Genomic DNA, 21,900 nt, shown 5'->3' with positions numbered 1-21,900 from the left:
TGATTCTCTGTCTTGAACCTTAGGAGAATTTCAAATTTGTGTCAGATTGGTGGTGGGTTGCCTTTCTAGAGTGAATTAAGGTGTTATGTTGTGGTGTGTGAGGGTCATACTTCTGTCTGTGTGTTAATAAATCTGCTTATAGTTTTGAAGCTTGGAAGGTTTCCTCTCTGAACAAACATAAGCCCCGAGTATCATGACAGAATTGGTGTTTTTATTTTGCAATGGGCAGTGCATGCTGTTGAAATAGAGGATATTAGAGGGAATTAGACATGCATTTTTTTAAATGCCTGATGCCTTTTTTACATCTTCCGTATAGATCAAACACACACAAGCTCTCAACAGGAAGTGGGCAGAAGACAATGAGGTACAGAATTGTATGGCCTGTGGAAAAGGCTTTTCGGTCACAGTAAGAAGGGTAGGTGTGTTCTACTCTGTGTCCATGGCGATTTTCTTTTTTTATTGTTTTCAAACTCTTAGATGGAATACAGACTTCAGAAAATGGCCTGAATAGTGCTGTGATCTCAAGACATCTCAGAATATAGTTATTGTTTGAAGTGCCTTAACATATTAAAAATAATGGCTGTGGAGCTTACTTTATTCTTGATTCTTTTTCCATTCTAACAGCATCAGTTTATAAACAGTATTAAAATGTTTCAATCCCTTAAGCAAGCAGGCAAAATTACACTGTTGTAAGCATATTTACAGAAAATATATTTATAACCAATCTGAACTAGATTTATGGGTATAAAAGGAATGTAAATTGGTTGAAATTAGGAATGTGTGAGAATATGAGGCATCACCATGATCTGGCGTTTTGTGACTATACATTTGTAAACACAGAACAGAGTAAACAACTGGATGTGTTTTAGGTCTGTAGTCAGACCTTGCTTGAAAAACTGCTGTGGTCAGCTAAGATGTTAGCATCAATTGGCAGGGTCTGTCCTTCATCCAAAGATGAGCACCTCTCCAGCAAGTGACTTGGCAGTGAAGTAGATGAGGGATATTTGTGAGGTTCATTTTTGCTGAGCTTCCTGATATAGTCTTAGGTGATTCTCCCTGGCCTGCACTATTTTGGTGATGTTCTTTGGGTAGTCTTTGAACAAAGGCTGCTGGATCCTTTGATTCAAGGATACTTCTCAATGGGAAAGCAAGTAATTACGTATAAGAGGAACGTATTTCATGTGACCAGAACAAGTTCAAGAGAAGGATGAACTTCCCCATCTGTTTTCTGAAACTGGTATATTCCCTTGACTCAGTGAAGCACTTCTGAATGTTTTACTCATATACCCTTTAGAAAGGATTTACTCAAATGACCTTCTCTGTGCTATGTAACTGCCGATTAAAAATTAAGACTAATTTTTGAAACATGAGAGTTGATTTGGCTGAGAGTTGACTTGACATGTAGTGATCTCTGTTAGTGATCACTGCTCTGCCACTGATGTTCAGCATGTATGTTTCTTTTCTTTTGCAGCATCACTGTAGACAGTGTGGAAATATCTTTTGTGCCGAGTGCTCAGCAAAGAATGCCTTAACTCCTTCTTCCAAGAAGCCTGTCCGAGTCTGTGATACTTGCTTTAATGACTTGCAAGGATAACTGGCTATCGTGAGTGACAAAGAAATGTTACACTAAAAATTACTATTTCTGTTGATGCACTTCATTCAGCACTCAGACTACTATTCAGTTTGGACAGTGGTTGTAACACTTGGCAAAATCTAGTATATTTTAAAATGCTTATTGATACCAAGCAAAACTATTGTATTTTTTGTGAGACATGGGCTCAGATCATCCATAGCTTACTGACATTGATCATGGAAAAAGCTTTTATGTCTAGATTAGAAATATCCAGTTATTTGTAAATAAAGTTTAAACAGAGGAGTAACAATGTATTTTTTTATCTTTTATTTTTTGTTCAAGAGAAACAACATTTATGTGATATTGAAGTTTATTTTTTGTTTCCTTCAAAGAAAAAGGAAGATGCAAAAACTTGTGAAGATTTTATGTATCAAATGTTGCTGTAAAAGCATAACTAATGGTTGCATTTGATTGCATATCTGATGGTCTTTATAACCTCCTGTGATTTTGTTTTTTTCTATCTCTCTGGTTCTTGCATTTTTCTCTTTAAAGTTTGAACTCCACAGTGAGGGAAATGGCTGGACTCAACTTCAACTCAATTTTATTTGCCCACTTGTAGTATCAGCACCCAGGTCCTTATCCAGTACAGCACTTGGGTGCTGGAGCATCTTTACACGTACTATATTGCATAGGTGGTGTGTGAGTGTGTCTGTCTCTCGGAGAGAGTATGTGTGAATGAATGAGGAGACAAAACTTACCTGGCGTTGTAGCAATATTATATGATACATTATATTCATCCCATAGTGATTGATTTCACTTTTACGAATTTGGTTGACACATTTTAATATCCAAGAAACCCTTACACGTGGGTTTTAAAAAGCAAACTAACAATGCTGGTGAAAACCTGTAGCACATTTCTGCCCCTACCCTGGACGCACTGAGACATCACTGCTCTCTCAGGGGACATCCAGACCTTCCAAGCCAGGTATCCAACTGAGAAAAAGTATTTTTTGAGACAGCTGTAGATTTTCTCGGCTTTTCTTCTGTCCCTTCGATCAGCTTTTGGTGGAAGAAGCTGAACTCCTGCTACACCTAACAAACCTCACTTTTCCATTACTCCATCTGATCCCCATTACCAGGGACTCTGAAGTGTTATATTAGTTCTGTGATTTAGTCTACTTAGAATGGAAAACCGGCTTTGTTATAAGCTAAGCAGCTCTAACTAAGAGGCCAAAATATATGACTATAAATATTTATTCATATTTTCTGTACTGGGAATGGAAGTTTCTTGTACAGTTCTTGTAGGCTCCACACTTCTTTTTTTGTTGTAATTTTGTTTGCACCTCTTCATTTTTTGCTTGCCTGTCTCTAACTTTTCTTCTCTTTTGTATCTGGTATTTCAAACCCCTTAAGATTATTTCTTCTAAGCAGGGGTTATGCCTTCCAAGATTTAGGATTTTTTTGTCTTAAATACTCTAATAAATGCTCAAATGCTTCAGTATCTTACCAAATTTTGCCAGCTGTACGGCGAAGAAGGTTGTGAATTCCTCTACTTCTTTCCTGAGGCAAGGAATCAAATTCTGTCACAATTACGGTAGCTTAATCATCATTAGGAAGATTTGTTTACTTTTATATAGTTACAGCTCTATATGTGAATGAAGAAGTGTCTCCTTTATAAAAAATGTCATGTCTTAATTAACTGTCAAGTAAAGAAACTTCATCCCTCTGCTCCAGAAGTAGAGATCTATATGTTTCATATTTCCTTTTAACTTACCCAGCAAGTTCTACATTTGCACTGTCAAGGAATTTCCTTAAAATTCAGTTCTTATTTCCCAAAAGCCAGTTGAATGATTTAACTTGTTCTTGTCACTCTAAAAGGGTTTGGGCTACAACTGTGGTTCATACAAAACACTGATCTGCTTTTCTGGTTTGAATTTGAGAGTTGGTTGCTCAAAAAAAAACATGACTGCTGCAACAATCCCATATGAACAGAGCCTCTGGACTCCCTGTTTTTCCTCATCAGTGTAACTGTTTGGCATAAGAATCTTTTGAATAGAAAATATGAACAGAATCTCTGCCTCTGGGATTTTTTTCCCATTTATTCATTTACTGAGAGAAACCAAAAATTTTCTTTAGAGCCTTTTCTGACTTTAGAGATGTGACAGTCATGCTCCAGCCTGGATACATTCCACCCTTTTGTTTAACACACAAGAACCTTGTGGTGTTCTTAGGGTGGGGGACAAACACATAGAACATGAGGGATTTTGAGAGGGAAGGGAGAAACTTCCCATAGCTGCCTAAGGTCAAAACAAATGAGGCAGAGGAAGATGGAGCTAGGGGAAGCTAGGAAAGTGGTTAGAAGGTTCAGTTGTGTTTAGGCCTTTTGATTTGGAATGTATGAAAGCTCAGGAGAGACTTCTGCATTGGTAGAAGCTCTGAAAGGGTTGTTCTTAATTCAGCTTTTTGGGATGCCATTGTGTAAAGACAAGCAGAGTCACCATTTTCAGCAGGCTGCTGAAACTGCAGTTGGTTGACTGCAGATCACATTTTGGTGTGGAGCTCTTCAACTTCAGGGACAAAACCAGCTTGATTTTTATAAGTTGCTTTTTGCTGGCCAGTTTATATAACCGGCTTTTTGAGGAGATGGAAATGCTTTTTGAACACACATTTGTAGAAAGAAGGAATATTAAAATGTGGAGGAACAGTAAGGTAGAAACTTTCATGCATGAGCTTGGATTCTTCAGCAGTAGGTCATGATTTCTACAGCTTTTCACTGGAATGAATTTATGACTCCATTGCTGAGTCCTAGGCTCCTTCTTTTGTACTTGTAATTCTTAGTGCTGGTCTGTATTTGTTGACAAATTGATGGTATACTGACTGTAATACTTGGCTTCACTGCCAGGTTGGAAGCTGTGTTCAAGCTCAAGAAAATATCCCATAAAAAGGGAAAATGGAAGGTGAAAAAGCTGCAAATTTACAAATACGCTTGCAGAGTCTGACTGTTTTGATGGGCATGTTTCAGTAGGAATGTTTGTGTTCCACTGCCTTAAAATCTAAGTAACAGGAAAACCGAGTAAAAAGCTTAGTGACTTTTACCACAGTAAAGAAAAGGATTCCAGGCAAAACAGTTTAATTCACTGATTTTTCAGACTGCAGACACAGGAACAGAGGGGAAAACTAATAAAATGGCAGAAAAGACTGAGTCTTGGAAGTGGAGGATGCACAGTGATGTGTTTTTACAGCCTCAAGCAATAGGCAGATTGCTCTGATGCGCTGGGGGGCAGCCATTACAGAGGGAGAGGTGAAAATAATGGCAAAACCAGCGCTCAAACCAATAGGTTTTTATCCTCAAGCAGTCTTTGATTACTAGTCATTACTATGGCATCAGGAATGGGACAGTGAAATGTGGGCTTTGTTCTTGAAACTGTCCCACCTGCAGGATACTCCAACCACATTCAGAATTGGTGCAAGAACAGAATGTGAGAGACCAGCTGCTTTATGGAGAGACAAGCTATGGAAACTTTTGTGAATGTGTAAAGGATGGTCTTACTAAGAGTGGGGAGAGGTTCTTTTAACTTCCTGGAGACAACACCTCTCTTCCCAGTCAAAGACCCACAGCCTCTTGTATTTTTGCAAATGCCAAATCCTGCTGTTCCATTCTGGCCTCGTGTGAGCAGTACTGGAGACAGGTAGCATTGCAGAGGTTAGTGGCAGGCTTTTGATCTTAGCTGGCTCTGCTTCACTGTTATTTATTTCTTCTCCCCATGTACTCCCTAAAGTAATCTTCCCTCTTCTGCAAAGGTTGAAAGAAGAGAATAAAAGTGATGAGTCACAGTAGGAAAAGTGGCTGTCTGGAGATGAAGAGACAAAAGGAATTTTCTGCTGCAGCTTCCAACAGAGGCAAGAGGTTTAGAGTGATCTCATTTTTCAGCTGGCTTCACTCTGGCACAAGATTCCAAGGCTGTAGGGTGCAATGTGGATATTTTGCCTCTGATTTTGGAAGGTATCAAATAACCAAGTTGTCATGGAGTGTGGAGCACAAGGTACACAAGAACAATGAGTAACTACATTTGTTGGCTTTGGGACCATTAGGATTGTTTGTGAATCCTCGCTGGAAAAGCTTTCTTATTAGTGAAGCAAGAAGGGACTTGGGAGCAGAAGCATGAAGCAACTTCTTGATGTTTGCATTACATGAGCCAGAACAATTGAGCTTCTCATGCTAGATGTAGGAGAAGTAACATTCATAAAGGGACCTGGAAAATGGAACCGTTTTTCTGGATTGTTAATTGTCACTTAACCATGGAGTGGGAACAGAGGCTTGTTGCAAAACTTAAAAAAAATTATGGCCTGATGGACAGAAAAATGCTGGAGCTGAAGTTCAAATAGAATCTAAACTATGCCAAGAAGAATGATATCATGGTTTCAGCATGCTGAAACTGATAAATTACTCTTCCAGATATCACCCCTCCTGGTCTCATAGTCTCAGAGAACTAGGAAACAACCCTGTCATTTGCACTGTGCACTTTTTGCTGCCTAAGAGAATCTACAGTAAGTGGAATGGTGTCACGTGCATTGCATGTACTAGCTGTAGTCATTGGACAGCAGTTTTAAAATCAACTGGATTTTTCACTGTATACATTTGGCCCTAAGGAGAATTGCACTCACAGTTCCTTTTACCAAAAATACAATCATTGTCTGAGAGCACATATAAACACTAACCATGTTAGTGACACACATGTCTTTGTAGAATTCAATTTTAAGATTATAAAATGGAAAAAAAAAAAAAAATAATTTTATGTGTTTGCAAGGATCTTGCCAGTTGTCCATTTCTTTTGAAGTCTGGACTTCAGCATCACTTTTAGAGTAAGTTTAAAATTATCGTCTAAACACAGCTTCTCCAAAAGCATTAATTGATGTACTTTTCAAAACCAGCTATAATTGCATATAAGTCCTGCCACGGAAATGTGGTTTTTGAGGTATTTTTTCTGTTTCTTTATGAAGGGTTACTGAATAAAAAAGTTTGCATGTTTAGAGAGAACATTAGATACCACTTAAGTTCACAATAATGAAGAGCCTAGGTACTGGTAATGTAATAAACTCTCCCTATTGTCCGTAGCTCTCCACATACTGCGCACTCACTTATGCAGTGGATAGAGAAGTGTGTGTGCATTTAGAGATTGGTGAAGCCCTGCTACCCTGTTGGATCAATGTTGTATGAAAGCAGGAGCCTGGAAGGCACATTTTCTAATTTTCCCTCCCCCTGTGACTGAAACTGAACACTAAAACCAAATTCGTCTGTATTTACTGCTTTTTTTTTGGGTAAAGAGGGCTAGGAAAGGATGTTCATTGTTATATGTCAACAAATCAGTGCTGGCAGGTCCAGGCTACTGCTGTTGGCTTCATGACTTCATGGCAAAGTCCTCCATTGTATGATGCTGGAGCTTGATTTCTGGCACAAAAGGGATGTTTGAAAGAACGTCTCACTGGGTTAGCAAATACCAGAACTTTTTATAGTAATATGTCCAAAATGCTGCTTGTATAGAAATAGTCACTTTTGTAAGAAAAGAAAAAAAGTCACACCCCCTGCCTCCCCATTTGATGCCATTACATAAGATTTAATTTAAGCTACCTCTTAATGTGTGAAATTCAAACATTAGGTAAGTTTAATAAGTTTTTCTCACTGTCATGTTATGTAAAAGTTATAGTGAATGCCAAAATTGCAAAAGTTTATCACCAAAAAGGAAAAGAGTCAAGGCTTTCTTTTTTTTAATGTGAATTTGAAAATATCTAACAGAATCAAGTTACTGTAAATTCTCTTAAATTCAACTTCTGTAGTTTCATCCTTGCAAACTCTAGTTTCTGGACAGGAAATAAGTTATAACCACAAGCTTTCATAATTATGGTTGACTGAGTAAAGCCAATTTTGTATGGAGCTTTGTTGTTTGGATACAGATTTCCTCAGTCACCAAATGTACCATTCATTTGGTTGTGTTTTTGTTCTTCAGTACTGGAGATGTGAACTTGATAAATGGTGTTCTGTAATGGATACGTGCCACAAATTACATGGTCTCATTTGCCTCTTTTCTAACTTTTAATGATCGGTTTATTATTGCAGATGTGAATATTGTTTATACAGCCTAATTTCTGTATAATTGTATAAAATATAAATGGAAAAAATATAAGTTTTTACTTGTTATTTAGAAGTAATGTATTATAAAAGACTTATGTTTCAGTTTTACTTACAGAGTACTGTACTTCTGAACTGGATCCTGCCATCTTGGTAGGTGTAGATAGATTTTTTTTTTGCATGAGTCTGTTTTGGTTTTATTTCTTTTTAATTGAAGTTTTATTCTCTTAAGTTTTTCAGTGTTTGTGTTTACTACTTGTGATCATGTAGTTGTGCCTTACATTGTGAAAGAATTTAGTCCAGTGTGCACTGTAATTCTTAAACTCTGTGATCTGGAAGGTGGCTGTGGATTTGAATGGGAAAGTGACACCATGCATCAACAGGTTCTATATAAACTATGATGAATTGTTGCTGAAATGTCATTTTTGTTTTATAATCTGTTAAAGGAATGATTATTATTATTAATAATAATAATAATAAAAATTAGACCTTTCTAATAGACCAGGTTATGTCATTCAAAATTACCTTGCCCCATTTCAGACAGCAAAGCTACTTTGAATTGGTGGATATATAGTTTTACAAATGAACTGTACGGAAGCCATACATGTAAGAACAAGCTAAATGTTCCAGTTTCTTAGAGTTGCAGGGAGCTGCAACAAAGGCTTTCACATTCCTGAGGATCCAGTAATAATGACTATTCTTCAAATCTGTTTTTTTTCACAGGTTAAATTCAGAGTAGTCTTTCCATTCCCAGTAGCTGTGCAAAACTGCTGAGTATCCTACATTTGATGAAAGTCCTTCTGTCACTGGCTGTGCTCTGACATCATGTTCGATGCAGCTGGACAATTGGCGTAACTGGAAGACTCAAAAGTAGCACTTGTTTAATTTTTTAGACCAATAAAGGTCTCACTTATGGAATGGAAAGCTCTTTCAAGGTGGAAGTGTGTTGCAAAGTGAAGCCAGATGGTTAATGTGGGAGATAGCCACTATTGAATTATGGAGGCACAACCAAACAATCCATGTCTAGCTATTGAAGCAGAGGCTCTGTGTAGATACAGAGAAACATGGAGAGTTCTCCCCTGAAAGGCAGTTTGAATTGGGAAGTCAGTTTCTGCCTGAGCTGCTTCCTGAGATATCTTTCTCTTGACACCACAGAAGAGCCTATTGAGCTTGTGTCTCCATGAAGACAAGCCTGCATGTAAGTACTTCCTTCCCCTGGGCTGTCCTACTTGGAGACATGCTAGTCTCCAGGAATGACTGCTTCTCTGGGAAAGTGAGTTGACCTGGCTGAAGGTGGTTTTGGTAAAAAGTATACAAAGTGAAATACCCTCTCCCTTCTGCCAGCACACAAAGCACAGACCTTAGTCTGTTAGGTGTGACTCCTCTGGGCTTGGAATACCTTCCTCCTGTCAGCACTGATTTCAGGGTGCCATGAGGTTCTGGTGAGCTCTCGGTGTGATGCAGTGTGCAGCTGAGCATGGGATTGGGGAGATGGAGCACAGCTGTGTCAGCCAGGTTGTGGCAAAGCATTGGCAGCTTGTGTGATGCCCTGGTGCAGATCTGTCTGCACTCTGTTCTGCCTTCCTGCTTCACACATTCACCACTTGGTATGGACCCTGATGTCTGTTCCTTTATTGGGAAGCTGTGTCAGATACTTGCCCACGATAGACACAGGGGAAGAGCAGGAATTTGTGTATCCCAGTGGACACTGTATCTGGAGAGCTCTGGACCAGGTAAGTACATACATGTGTGTACATATATACACACACTCAGTTGTAATGCAAAAAACATCTTGTGATACTATAGGTTAGTGACTCATAAATATCAGAAGTTATGGCTACACAATTCTAATGAAATTTATTAATACGGTTTGAATAATGAAATAACCCTTCCCAACTTCCCTGGTGAATGAGTTGTCCTTACCAACACAGGGGGTTTTCTAGGAAATGACAAGTTCTATTAAAGCTTCCCCGGGTGGCAAGAGCCTTCCCTAGGTGGAACAAAGAAGCATACATCTAGAACTAATACATTTGTTCTATGGCTCATTCCTCTCCTCCAATTTATTCCAATGTGGTGCGGTCTGTGGGCCATACTTTTCTCATGTCAGAAATCTGTTAGCTGAGACTTAAGGCATCCTGAAAGAAATAACTATATTATCACCACTGTAGTCTTCACTGGCTCTATCAGTGTTGTGCTAACGTTATTAAATTTCAGAAGATTCAACAGGGAAGCAGAAAGCCATGCTTTTCTTGGTTTCATGTTGTGTGGTATAATTGGAGATTGCTGTTTCTATCTGTGACATCCATGCTTTCTGTAAAAAGAAAAAAATATATGTAAATCAAGAGAACCTAAGAAATTTCCAGTAAGTTAGATGCATAAACATCCGAGCCTTTAGTTTTATTCTCTCTTCAGGCTTGTGCTTGTAATTGCTGAAGGAAACATGAATTATCCCACAACTGAGACTCTCCCAGTTGTTTAGGCCACTACATGATGCTGGAATCTGTGTCTGGGGCCAGGGATTTCCAGTGAATGTTTCCATTTTTGGTTGGAAGGTAGGATTTTAATGCTCTGCTTGTAATGGTGAAGTTTGTTTCAGGCTATTTCACTCCTTTCTGTGTAATGGTTATTAATTAGCTTAATGGTGTCCCTGCAGTTTGAGTTCCTCATTTTTCTGATTAAGAAAACTCCAGTCCTATCAGCATCACAAGTTCTGTCCCCCTCCAACATCTGCCATGTGCTGCCAACTGAATTTCAGTTTTTATTATCATGCTGACAGCAGTCAGGTCTATGTTTGCAGTTATCCAGGTATGAGGATGGGATGGTGGAAAGATATTTTCAAATATGTAAATTCCTCTCTCTGTTATTCCAGATAGTCTGGTCACAGAAGTTGAGTTGTCTCTGAATTACTATGATTAGACATTGGACTAACCCTAAAAGGATTTATCCTTTGGACTAAAACCTTTAAAGGGCCCTTTCAACCCAAACTATTCTATGATTCTATGACATTGAGAAGATGGTAGCCCTGGTATGAAGGCAGTTTTGGAAAGGGAAGATCATATTTCAGTAACAGGAGAAAGTGATGACTTCTTGAGTGGCTAGCTATTCAAGTACCAGCCAGTGACTTGGAAATGGAAATAATAACTCAGTGCTTCTCTTAGAAAAAGTCTCCCATCATTTACTTGTAAGAATTAGTATTAGTGGTTGTCAAATTTCTATGCATTAGGTATTAGAGAGGGAAATTTAGCTTACATGAGAAAGCAAAATACTGTAGAGTGTCTGAAACACTTTCAGATGTTATACACAGTGCTGTTACTAGAAACGTGACATGGTGTGAAAATGAGGGGTAAATTTATATAACAGTGGAATTAATCATACCATCTGTTCAGTCATGTTGTGAATAGATGAGCATGAGACAGTTTTCTGATCTGAGTACTACTGCATGTGAGTTGGGTGTAAGGGGGGGTTGTTTTGGTGTTGACTTCTCTGGAGGGGCTAACCATCTTCTGTGACAAAATAATTGGAATTTTTTTTTGTTTTAGCAATCTGAATTGATGATGTTTTTCAACAAGAATATGACCTGCTATCAATACTGATAGAAAACTGGAACGTGTTCAGCAGCAAAAATTCTGTAACAAATGCATGAGCCGGAGCACTGGGGTGTTACTTTGTTTTGTTTTAGTTTTGGTCAAGTGTCGCAACTGTAAGAGATTCTTATCACAGCATGACCACTTCTAGGCTGCCACCCTCCTTTAGGGAAAGCGTAGTTGTGTAATTAGAGAAGAAAAAAAAATGTATTACCCTACCTTGGCAGTCTCTGTCTGAGCTTGTAGCAAGAAGACTGCTATGCACTGCTGATACCTGTTCTCATGCTGAATTAGAAAAGCATTTTGCAGGCTGAAGACTGTGACAAAACATAAAGAAGTGATATAAATGCACCTCATACAACTGTCAGTTCAATTTTATATCACATTGATTATGATCGAAGAAATGATCCATGTAAGCATCTTTTCTGATTTCTAAAAGGGCCACTGCACCCTCATGGGGTGAGTTAATTTTGTTGGAGGAAGATTTTTTATTTCAAAGTTAAGTCTACTTGCATTTGTTTTATTTTTAATTGCTTCGTCATGGTGCAGCTAAGGTGCTTTTGAGTCTACCTGAGGATCATTAAGAAATATTTCCCTTCAAAGTGGCTTAAATCATAACTAAGGTTAGAGAAAAACAAATATCAAAAATTAATAAGAGAGGTCCCATTTTTATTTTATTTAAGTAAGTCCATATGATGGCTGGCACACGAAGAATTGGCTGCACTCAGGTCTAGTGATGGATCTCTGTCCTCCCTTGGCAGGTGCCTGAGCTGGTGCTCCTGAGGATGCCCTGGTTGGCTGCCAGCAGCCAGGCATGTTGCCTCTGTTTCCTGCCAGACTTTTGTTCCTGAAGATGACTGTGTGCATCATGTAGTGCGTTTCTCTGCAAGGGGACAAAGTGACACCGATGTCACACATCTGGAATAAAGGAAGGGCTTAAGCTGCCTAGTGATTTTCTAATCTGAAACTATGTTGCTGCTTAAAACCTTCAGAGCTGGGTTCCTACTATTATATTTACATGTAAAGTTACATCTCTTGCACAAGGTCATTGTGTTTGCAGATAGTTCTGCTTTTAGGGTACCTTCCTGGTGTTGTGAACACACCATTTTATCTTCTATCCCTTCACTAATGCATAGAAGGCTTTGTACAAGAATAATCCTGCATAATTATCCTGCTTGCTGCCAGAAGGGTATTTTTAGGATATTGCAACCTATATTTTTTCCCTAGTACTTGCATTGAACTTTGTTTATTTTCAAAGTGATGTCAACCCTCAGCAAACTAACAGATGCCAAAGTTACTTGCTAGATCAAAAACCAGGATTTCGTTTTTGATTAATATGATGGATCGCATGACCTTTCTGAGAACGTGCTAACTAATCTTTCAGTGCCACCCGTAATAAAAGTCTCTTTGAGATTGCAGATATATTGGCAACATTCCCCAAGGTCACACATTCCAGACAGTATTAAATATTATTTTTTCTCCTGCAAAGGGACATTTTTTGTTGACATTGGAGTGTTCGCTTGTTGTTTTACACAGAATGTTGGGAATCTGAACTGCAATCTCGCTGTGGTAATTTTTCTCACTGTTTTTATTATACCTCACCCCAAGGGGTCTCATATTAGGATGGGACTTCGAAGGTGTTATAAGACTACAAGTGAGTAACAGAGACTGCCATGGCTACAGCTGTAATAGAGCTGGTAAGAGTATGGGAGAATAGTCAAGCAATGAGGCTGAGGGTGCAGGGAAGGGTCATAAGCAATGGACAGAGTCTAGGCTGGAATGCAGAAGGCAGCTTTTTCTATTCTGATGACTGCAGCTGGATCACAGAGATAGAAAGAACCTGGTTAAGAATCTCTACGGGAAATGCTGGCTTGGAAAAAGAAAAAAAAATCCAAAAATAATATTTCCATCTCCATTATGGTTTTTATGGTCAATGTATTAGTTGCAAACTGGAGGGTGGCTGCACTGCCTTATCCAGCACCCAGGAGCTGTTGTCCTTGCATTCAGCCTGGGCTTACATGGGATGTGGGACTGCCTTCCCCTCCACCCTTCAGGCAAGAGGTGGCTGATACATTTGCTCCATTTTTGCTGGTAAGGAGGACTTATTAGGCAAGCAGACAGTGCCTGGAACATCTTTAAAATAGGGCTATTATTCTTTGTGTTCATCCCCTTATCTCATCTTAAGTAATTTGCCTTTTATTGCCTGCCTTTGTATCCTCTCAGCGTTGATGCTGAATGCTAAATAGTCTGGGTGAATGTATTTCAAAGTTAGCAGACTCTAGGTTTATTTCCCATATTTATCACTTTCTCACAGAGTGCTTTAGCTCCATAAGCTTTTCCTCTCAGTCTTTAGGATTAGGATGACCCTGGAGCCCAGAGATTTGTATTTCTTTTCGTTATCTTTGTTATAGGAGGCTCCTGTGATGTTGGCATGTTAGACTGAATCAATGAATCATTAAGGCTGGAAAAGACCTCCAAAATCATTGAGTCCAACCTTCCGCTGAACACCACCATGTCAGCTAAACCACAGCACTAAGTGCCACCTCCTGTCATTTCTTGAACACTTCCAGAGGTGTTCAGTGGTGGTGACTTCCACCACCTCCCTAGGAATCCTGTTCCGATCCTTAATCAACCTTTCTGTGAAAAAAAATTCTGGTGCCAACCTGAACCTCTCCTGGTGCAGCTTAAGGCCATTTCCTTTTGTCCCATTGCCTGGGAGTAGAGGCTACCCCCCACCTGGCTACAGCCTCTTTTCAGGTGATTGTAGGCAGTCATGATCTCACCCGTTTTCCCCAGGCTAAACACCCTCAGATTCCTCAGCCACTCCTTTTAGGATTTACTCTTGAGACCTTTCCCTGGCTTCATTGCTCTTCTCTGGACACACTGCATTCTCACTGTCCTTTTGTAGTGAGTGGCCCAGAACTGGGCACAGAATTTGAGGTGTGGTCTCATCAGTGCCAAGTACAGATCTCTTCCCTAGTCCTTCTGGCCATACTATTGCTCATACAGGCCAGGATACCACTGGGCTGCTTGGCCACCTGGGCACATGCTGGCTCACCTTCAGCTGGCTGTCAGCCCACACTTTCAGGTCCTTTTCATCTGGGCTGCTTTCCAGCCACTCTTTGCCAAGCTCATAATGCTGCATGGTGGTCTTGTGACTGAAGTGCAGCTCATGGCACTTCACCTTATTGAATCTCATGCAGCTGGCCTCAGCCTATCAATGCAGCCTGTCTAGATCCCTCTGCAGAGCCTTCCTACCTCCCAGTGGATCAACACCCCCACTCAAATTAATGCCATCTATGAACTAAGGGTTCCCTCACTCCCCTCATCCAGGTCTTTTACAAAGGTGTTAAACAGGATCAGCACAAATACTGAGCCCAGGGGAACATCAGTAGTGACTGGCCACCAACTGGATGATGCGCCGTTCACCACCAAGGTGAGATGTGTGAGAGCCTGCTGTGTCAGTGGCTTAGATCAAGGGGAGGCCTGATGCCTGCTCCCCAACCCAAAATCTGATTTGGTGACTGCAGGAACCTTTTTTTGTCAGGGTAAGGCTGGTCAGTCTCTGTGGCAGTCAGCCCGCCTTCACTCCACACCCAACTGCACAGCAGCAGGGATAGGACGTATATTCCCCAGTGATGTATTTGGATGTCTGAGAGCAAGGAAGCATTGATGTATGGTAGGAGATCTCCATCCTCTCAAGGGCTGGTGGAGATGTGAGTAGGAGCAGTAGGAGGAAGTAAATCTCTGCAGCCTCCTTGAGAATGGCTGCTGTGTATGTGGGAGGACACCCAGGAGAACAGCATAGTGGTACAGCTGAAAAAGTGCTGCATGACTCGTATGGAACAGATGCCCAGGGTTTGATAGAGCATATTAGGACAGTTAGGACAAGGGAATGCTTGGCTTGTGGAAAAGAGGTCATTGGAGTCTTGATAGCTCCTTTGAATGGATAATAGGTGACAGTCACTGGAGTGTGAGTCACTGCTGGCAGCAAGGGGCTCAGGCTGTGAAGTCTGAGGCAGCAGTTCATGCCTCACAGCAGGAGCAGAGCTGTGAAGCCAGTCAGTGCTAAGGCACTAGTGTTTGCACTCCAGGCATCTGGGGGTGGTTTGTGGAAAAACAGCAGCTTGTCCTTACGCTACCACACACACACTGTGCATCGACATGGAGTTTATGAAGGCATTCAAGTGCAGGTAGGCGCATACCTGTAACTTGGACGGGTTCAACATTCTTCAGTATGAGTCTGTCTAGTGGGATGAGCTGGTCTAGGACTGTACAAAATCTCCCCTCTCTTATGAAGGACTGCAGCTCAGGAGTGAGGGAAGGACAGACAGGGATTAAGCTGGTGTCTGAGCCCCCATATTTCTGGGAATAGAAAATGAAGTTGGTTAGCAGGTTGTCTGCCATCTGCTCATGAAGTATAGGCACTAAACAACTCTAAATTGTATGCTTTCTCTTAGAAAGATACAGAGACAGCTTATTTGCCTGAGGAGTCTTAGAAAAACTGACTGGTACCTAGAGCTCTCCTGCAAGGTCACACTTTGCATTAAAAAGCTACAAAAGAAACACAAGTCCACAAGCAGAAGACAGTCATAGGCATTCCAAAAGTATTTTCCCCCTTTCCCTCCTTATTTTAATAGCAGGTTTATTTTCTCCATTCCTTGGGGGTAAGTTTTCTCATCTTCTCTCATGTATATGCACAAGACAGAATTCCCTGAGCTCCAGATGAGGTGCAGCCCTTCACAGAAGGTTCACCAACACATGTATGTGGGACAGCCCTCAAAGAGATTTGCCTAAGGATACCAGGTCGCTTCAATTTCTGCTGCCTTCACCAACCCCATTGCTAAGGGATTGTGCTCCTAGTCTAAAACCTTTCACTGCATGCTTTCTCTATCTTCTTTTTATCTAAAGCAGAACACCTGCTTCTTAAAAAAAAAACAAAACAAAAAACCACCAAAAAAACCTAGGAGATTTATCACAGGTTCATTTAGACTCAGTTTACATTTGTTTTATAAACTTAATCAGCTTAATGCACTCCTACACTGAAGCTTTAAGATTTTCAGGTCTTCCAGTTCTTCTGTTGGTGTCTAAATGCAGATATTTATCATGTATAGATCTCTGTAGAATCATTCATCAAGAAACATTTTCTTAAAAGGAGTAATCATATTTGAAATTTAAACTTGGAGTAATTAAGGCAAAGAGAGGACAACAAGCAGTGTAGCCAATCTTCCATAATTTTATCCTTTCCCCTTTTTTTTTTTTTTTTTTTTTCCCTTTTTTTTTTTTTGTTCTTTCCAAAAGTTCTGATATCTCTGGGATAAAAAAATCTCAGGTTGCAGGGACCATTAGAAAAGGTCTTAGATTCCTGAAACTTTACTGAGCACAGCACATCAGAGCAACATCAGGAAGATATTAAAGTCTTGTAATGTAAATTCTGTGTGTAATAGTGTACCTGTTCCATACTGAGCCTAGAAGCAGGCTTTTGAATCAGTGTTATGGTTTGCTAGTCGCATAAGGAAATATCAGCTGTTCTTCATGCTGATTAGTCATCTTGTATTTTTATCATTAGATCAATCTTCCAAAGTATATTCAAAATACATCCAAAATCTAAAAAATATAACTGCAACCATGTATAACTCTAGACATCATTACCTTTTTGTTACATTTGATTTTGGTAATCAGTAAGAAATCTTCAAATAAAAAGAGGTAGACGTCAAGGAGTCTTGTGCTTTCTGAGAAGGAAAACAAAAAAATCAGTTATGGTGTGATTATTTTAATGAATTGCTACTTCTAAGATGAGGCACATCTGTGAATCTCTGCACTTTACAGAATGCTTTTAACAAAGAAGCCTTGTTTCCAGTATAGTTCACAACTACTCATCCTCCAGTCTGCATTCTCAAATGCACTAAATCATATGTCTCGGTCATTTTGGCTACTAAATTTGTACTTTGCAGCAGCTGGCTCATTTTGATAAAATAACTATTTGCTTGCCAGGAAAAAGGAAAATAAACAATCATACAGAGTACTCATCCTGTTGGCAGCTTGGCTGCATCTCAGTCTCTCTCTGATAAACAATGGAGTTGCTTTTTCTTTCCTGCACCTGCCCAAATGCTGTTGCAGAGGTTCATTCTGGACCTGCCATAACAATGTGTAATTCTGTTAAGTTATCTCCGGACACCCGGAGATTCAGAACATTACCTGTTAGCATCAGTCAGCCTTCATGAAGGAGAAGTCTGTTTGCTGAAGACAAAATGTTTTCACTGCTGTTTTCTCTTAAGTTTTGCTTCAAACACTTGACCCAAAAAGAGAGAGAGAATGGGGAATTATGCATAATGGATGATGAACTGGGAGGCAACCAGCAGCTAAACAAGATGAGCATATGTGTATTCTTACCTCAGGCTAAGTACATCACTCAGCTGATAACTGAGCGTGCCTGTGTTTCTTCAGCAGTGCTATTGCTTAAATGTGTTTATGCTTTTGAAATGTTAAGCTGGATTTTACTTTTCCAAATTGAGTTTAATAGTGTTTGCAGCCCTGTACGTGAACAGACATAATCCTTGAGATGGGACCCCCTCGATGATGCTACCATAGTGCTGCTGAAAGTCTCTCTGGGTAACAGAGTAACTATGGCAGAAATGTGCACACACAGGTATGCTGTGTAATTTTTTGTAATGCAATTTAAGTGTAAATGGAAAGTTCTTTGGCTCAGCTTGAGAAGTGAAAGACGCAAATAATTTCTGCTTTATTGAGTGCTGGTAATACGTACATCAATCCCGTTTCATTATGTCCCCTAAAGGCAAATTTGGTAGAGTCCTCCTGGACTGTATTACTGCCCTCTCTTGGATGCTGAGAGCAACCCACACTGCCATCCAAGGCACGGTTTGTGTTCAGCTACAGCACTTGCAGTGCCCAGGCTGCAGCTGCTCCTGTTAGAGCAGAGCTATCCCCACAAACTAGAATACAGACAACCAGCCAACTTTAGACCACTCTATGAAGACAGATAGGAAACTAAACCTTCCTCTAGAAAAAAAAGTCCTTTAAAATCTGCTTACCTCTGGGACAAAGAACCTTTTGTCATGATCCCAGACCTGAGGCCAGATTATGACCTCTTGCAGCTGCCTGAACTTCTGAAAGTTGTCAGACCACTTGACTTTACCTTCCAGATCCCCTGAAATATGTGCAACATTGGTTACTGCCAGGGCTGGCAAAAGCAGTCCTGTTTCTAGAAAATACTGAATACTGATTTTCATCAGTGAAAACTTAAGTACCTCACATGTGAGGCCCCAGATGAAATCTTGATCTCGTTATAAAAAATGCCTAAACTCTACTTAGATCAGCAGGGATAGAATTTCAGTTCATGCATTCAAAGATGCTTAAATTCACTGCTAAATGAAAAGGTTGTGTTTACTAATCTGTCTGGGGAACAGGAAATCATATAAAAAACCTCAATTAAACTGTAATCCTAAATATGTCTTCAGAAGATGCCCTGTCATTCTAAACTGTCTGGTAAGTCAGAGAAAAATAATTTTCATTATATGCAGCCTGATAAAAAGACTGTTGAATTTAATGAGAATTAATTTCAGAGGAAGTATTGCCAGAAGTGACTGAGGTGGGGGTCCCTCAAAATGTGAAAAATGGGGGCTGTATCTTTGCTGATTCAAGGACATTATGGGCAAAGCTTTAATGGACCTACAATGTGTATTTCAAGTCTTTATGTGGAGTAATATTTAAGATAATGGTTTCAGATACATACCTCCCCACCAGAAGGGGAGTGCTTGTGTTACAGCTCTTCTTTATGTTACTGGTTCACTGATCAAGAAATGAAGGCAGATCTTTGTCAGGAGTCTGTGAGTAAAGAGGGGTCACCCTTCTATCTTTGGTTTCCTTGATCCAGGGGTGTCTAATTTTTGGAAGGACCTATTTATTCAGCCTGTAATACTCTCCAGATATCCCATGGTCTTTTAGAGCCACACCTAAAAACTGCTATCCTTACATATGTTAAATATATAAATATTATATATTTAAAACAAAATGCAGGTGAAAAAACAATAGCTAGAGAAAATCTGTAGCTGAGACAACTTTGTATAGTAGGACCCTGTCATTACTGAAAGATCATGGACATAATAGTCCCCTTGTGGGTGCAAATTTATCCTATTAAGGATCAGCCTTAAAAAATCCTCCTTAGACATAAATCCAACTGAAAGATTTCTTTGTTTGAAATCTTTCTTGATATGTTCCAATTTGAGATCTGCTTTTAATTGTTTGCATGTCACTGCGGATGATTCTGCGAAAATATAAATGACTCACTGATTTGGGAGTCCTGTGACAATACTCAGAGAGGCTTTGACAGCACAAGGTGGCCCAAATCATTCCCTACAGAATGAGGGTCAGGACTGTAGATGGGCACACACATCCTTGTTTCTTTTCTGCGGAGACGCTTGACCAATTCACACTTCAAAGGACATGCACAAAAAAGCCATGTAACTTTCTAGTTTGTGACTGCATACTTGACTTCTAACCTTTGTTACTTATAGACTTTTCCCCCTTCTCTTTAAGTGACTGGATAAAACTTTCCTCTGCTTCGTTGGTGCTCCTCTTCCAGATGTTGAGGAGGAGGGGATACCGTGTCAGTCGATGCAGAAGAGCAACCAGCAGCTCTGGCAGATGCACCCTCTTGCACTGTTCATTTTGTTCACACCACTGCCGAAGACAAAGAAAATCTGTCTTAGGCTTGAGCTTCCTTCTGGCTAGGAGGTAGCAAACAGTTTTCTGCATCATTAGCTGACTGTAACGAGACAGGGACTAATGAAAGATTAGTTTCTCAGTGAGAACAAGGGCAGTATAAAGGCTCAGTATAAAAACAGGGACTAATGAAAGATGAGTTTCTCACTCACTGAGAACAAGGGCAGTATAAAGGCTCTTGTCATAGTTTAACCCAGCAAGTATCTAAACCACGTAGCCACTCACTCACTCTTCGGTCCCTCCTAGGGGATGGGGAAGAGAAATGGGAAACAAAAAATAAGGTTTGTAGTTTGAGATAAAGGCAGTTTAATAGAATAGATACAGAAGGAAAAAAATAACAGAATGTACAAAACAAGTGGTGCAGAATGCTCACCACCCACTGATCAATGCCCAGCCAATCCCAGAGCAGAGGCCCCCCCAGCCATCTTCCCCTGTAGTTTATATACTAAGCATGACACCATATGGTATGGAGTACCCCTTGGGTCAGTTTGGGTCACCTGTTCTGACTGTGTTCCTTCCCACCTTCTTGTGCCCACCAGACTTCCTGCTGGTAGTGGTGAGAGACAGAAAAGTCCTTAACTTACTGCAAACTGCTTAGCAACAAGTAAACATCAGTGTGTTATCAAGATTGTGCTCATTTTAAATTCAAGCTACAACACTATACCAGCTACTAGGAACAAAATTAACACTATCTCAGCCAAGCCAGTGACAGCTCTCTACAGGGGGAAATTGCATTGTCATTCCAGATTCACTTTCTGCATTGCTGCTTACCATTCCAGATGCTGTGGTCATGCTATCATATCAAGTAGGGCTCTTATTTATCTGCTGCTTTAATTTTCTCAGGAAGACCTGAGAAAATGAACCTGAGTTAGGTTTGAAAGCCACCTTATATTTTAGGGTCACTGCTACTTGCCACTGGGGAACATTTTTCCTAGGTGTGAATGTATGAAATCCTCATCTGGGAGCAAGCAATGTGAAACTCCAAGGCCTAAGCTGCAGAGCTTGCCTGCCACAAAAAGATGTCCTTCCAGTTTTGGGCTGCCTGTGAGAAAAACCCACTACTTCAAGTTTCTCTTTCTAAGGTTTTCTTTCTAAGCCTGTAATGTTGAAGATTAATCTTAAGTATTTACAGGACACACTGGTCTGCTAATGATGTCAGAAAGAATGGAGCCTGAGATCCCCACTGCCTGGAGTTGTTGCTTCAGGCGGATGCAATGTCAGCAAAGACAGAACTTGCTGTAGTGCTGCAACTTGATAAAAAGTCCTCTGATAGCTCTTTCCAGCCTTAGAGGGAGGTAAATTCTCCCTTACTAGTATTGTTTTGATACCAAAGTAAAACATTTGAAATTGATTTTAGTGTATTTTTTTTTTCCTGTAACCATTTCACTTTGTTAAGGTGGAAGTCACTGAGTCAAGAGATTATGTGCAAAACATATGGAAGAGGCTAGTAGTTTTTATCTTCTACCTGCAAAAATGCAGCCCAGCTCTTCCCCTTATCTGTTCTAAATTACAAGTACAGACTTTCACACATGCAGGTGAACATACACTCAGAAGGGTGACTTCCAAGCAGTGATAGGTTCTGCAGTTCAAAAAAATCCATGTGAAACACTATCTACACAGTTTTGCTTCTAATGAACATTCCTAGTTTGCTGTTAAAATCCTGTCATAAGGTAGGAAGGCTAAAGACAACAACAAGAAGAATGGCAGTAACAACAATAAAACCATCACTTTACCTTCAGGTAGATGCCAAAATCTCTCTGTCTTAGTTTTTCCAAGTAGAAGATAGCAGAAGTATAATTTAGGCAACAAATCTGTTGTGTCTGGCAGAGGTCACCCTGGAAAAACTGCAGAAAATGTTGGAATGTTATCAAGAA

General features: G+C 40.0%; 2 protein-coding genes across 6 annotated transcripts in view; one reads left to right on the top strand and one right to left on the bottom strand.

The window, feature by feature from the left end:
* Positions 1 to 8,483, top strand: part of EEA1 (early endosome antigen 1) — a 66,483-nt gene extending 58,000 nt beyond the window's left edge. For 3 of the 5 annotated variants that reach the window (XM_040061299.2, XM_040061296.2, XM_040061300.2), the window contains 2 exons: positions 317 to 415; positions 1,472 to 1,880. In XM_040061299.2, coding sequence (XP_039917233.1) covers positions 317 to 415; positions 1,472 to 1,594 — 222 coding nt within the window. In that variant the 3' untranslated portion in view covers positions 1,595 to 1,880. Of the gene's footprint in view, positions 1 to 316; positions 416 to 1,471; positions 1,881 to 5,374; positions 8,141 to 8,423 lie in introns of those variants that run through there. The other 2 variants (XM_040061298.2, XM_040061297.2) reach the window with 2 other exon arrangements.
* Positions 8,484 to 9,903: 1,420 nt separating this feature from the next.
* PLEKHG7 (pleckstrin homology and RhoGEF domain containing G7) overlaps positions 9,904 to 21,900 on the bottom strand; it is a 29,554-nt gene continuing 17,557 nt past the window's right edge. Inside the window, 8 exon segments of the mRNA XM_040062742.1 lie at positions 9,904 to 10,011; positions 11,504 to 11,601; positions 15,490 to 15,649; positions 16,937 to 17,016; positions 17,483 to 17,576; positions 18,337 to 18,452; positions 19,813 to 19,984; positions 21,760 to 21,870. Coding sequence (XP_039918676.1) covers positions 9,904 to 10,011; positions 11,504 to 11,601; positions 15,490 to 15,649; positions 16,937 to 17,016; positions 17,483 to 17,576; positions 18,337 to 18,452; positions 19,813 to 19,984; positions 21,760 to 21,870 — 939 coding nt within the window.

The sequence above is a fragment of the Hirundo rustica genome, chromosome 4 (genome assembly GCF_015227805.2).
Source record: "Hirundo rustica isolate bHirRus1 chromosome 4, bHirRus1.pri.v3, whole genome shotgun sequence".
Taxonomy (NCBI): Eukaryota; Metazoa; Chordata; class Aves; order Passeriformes; family Hirundinidae; genus Hirundo; species Hirundo rustica.
The sequence above is the reverse complement of the archived record's forward strand: the minus strand, read 5'-3'. Positions and strand labels throughout refer to the sequence as shown.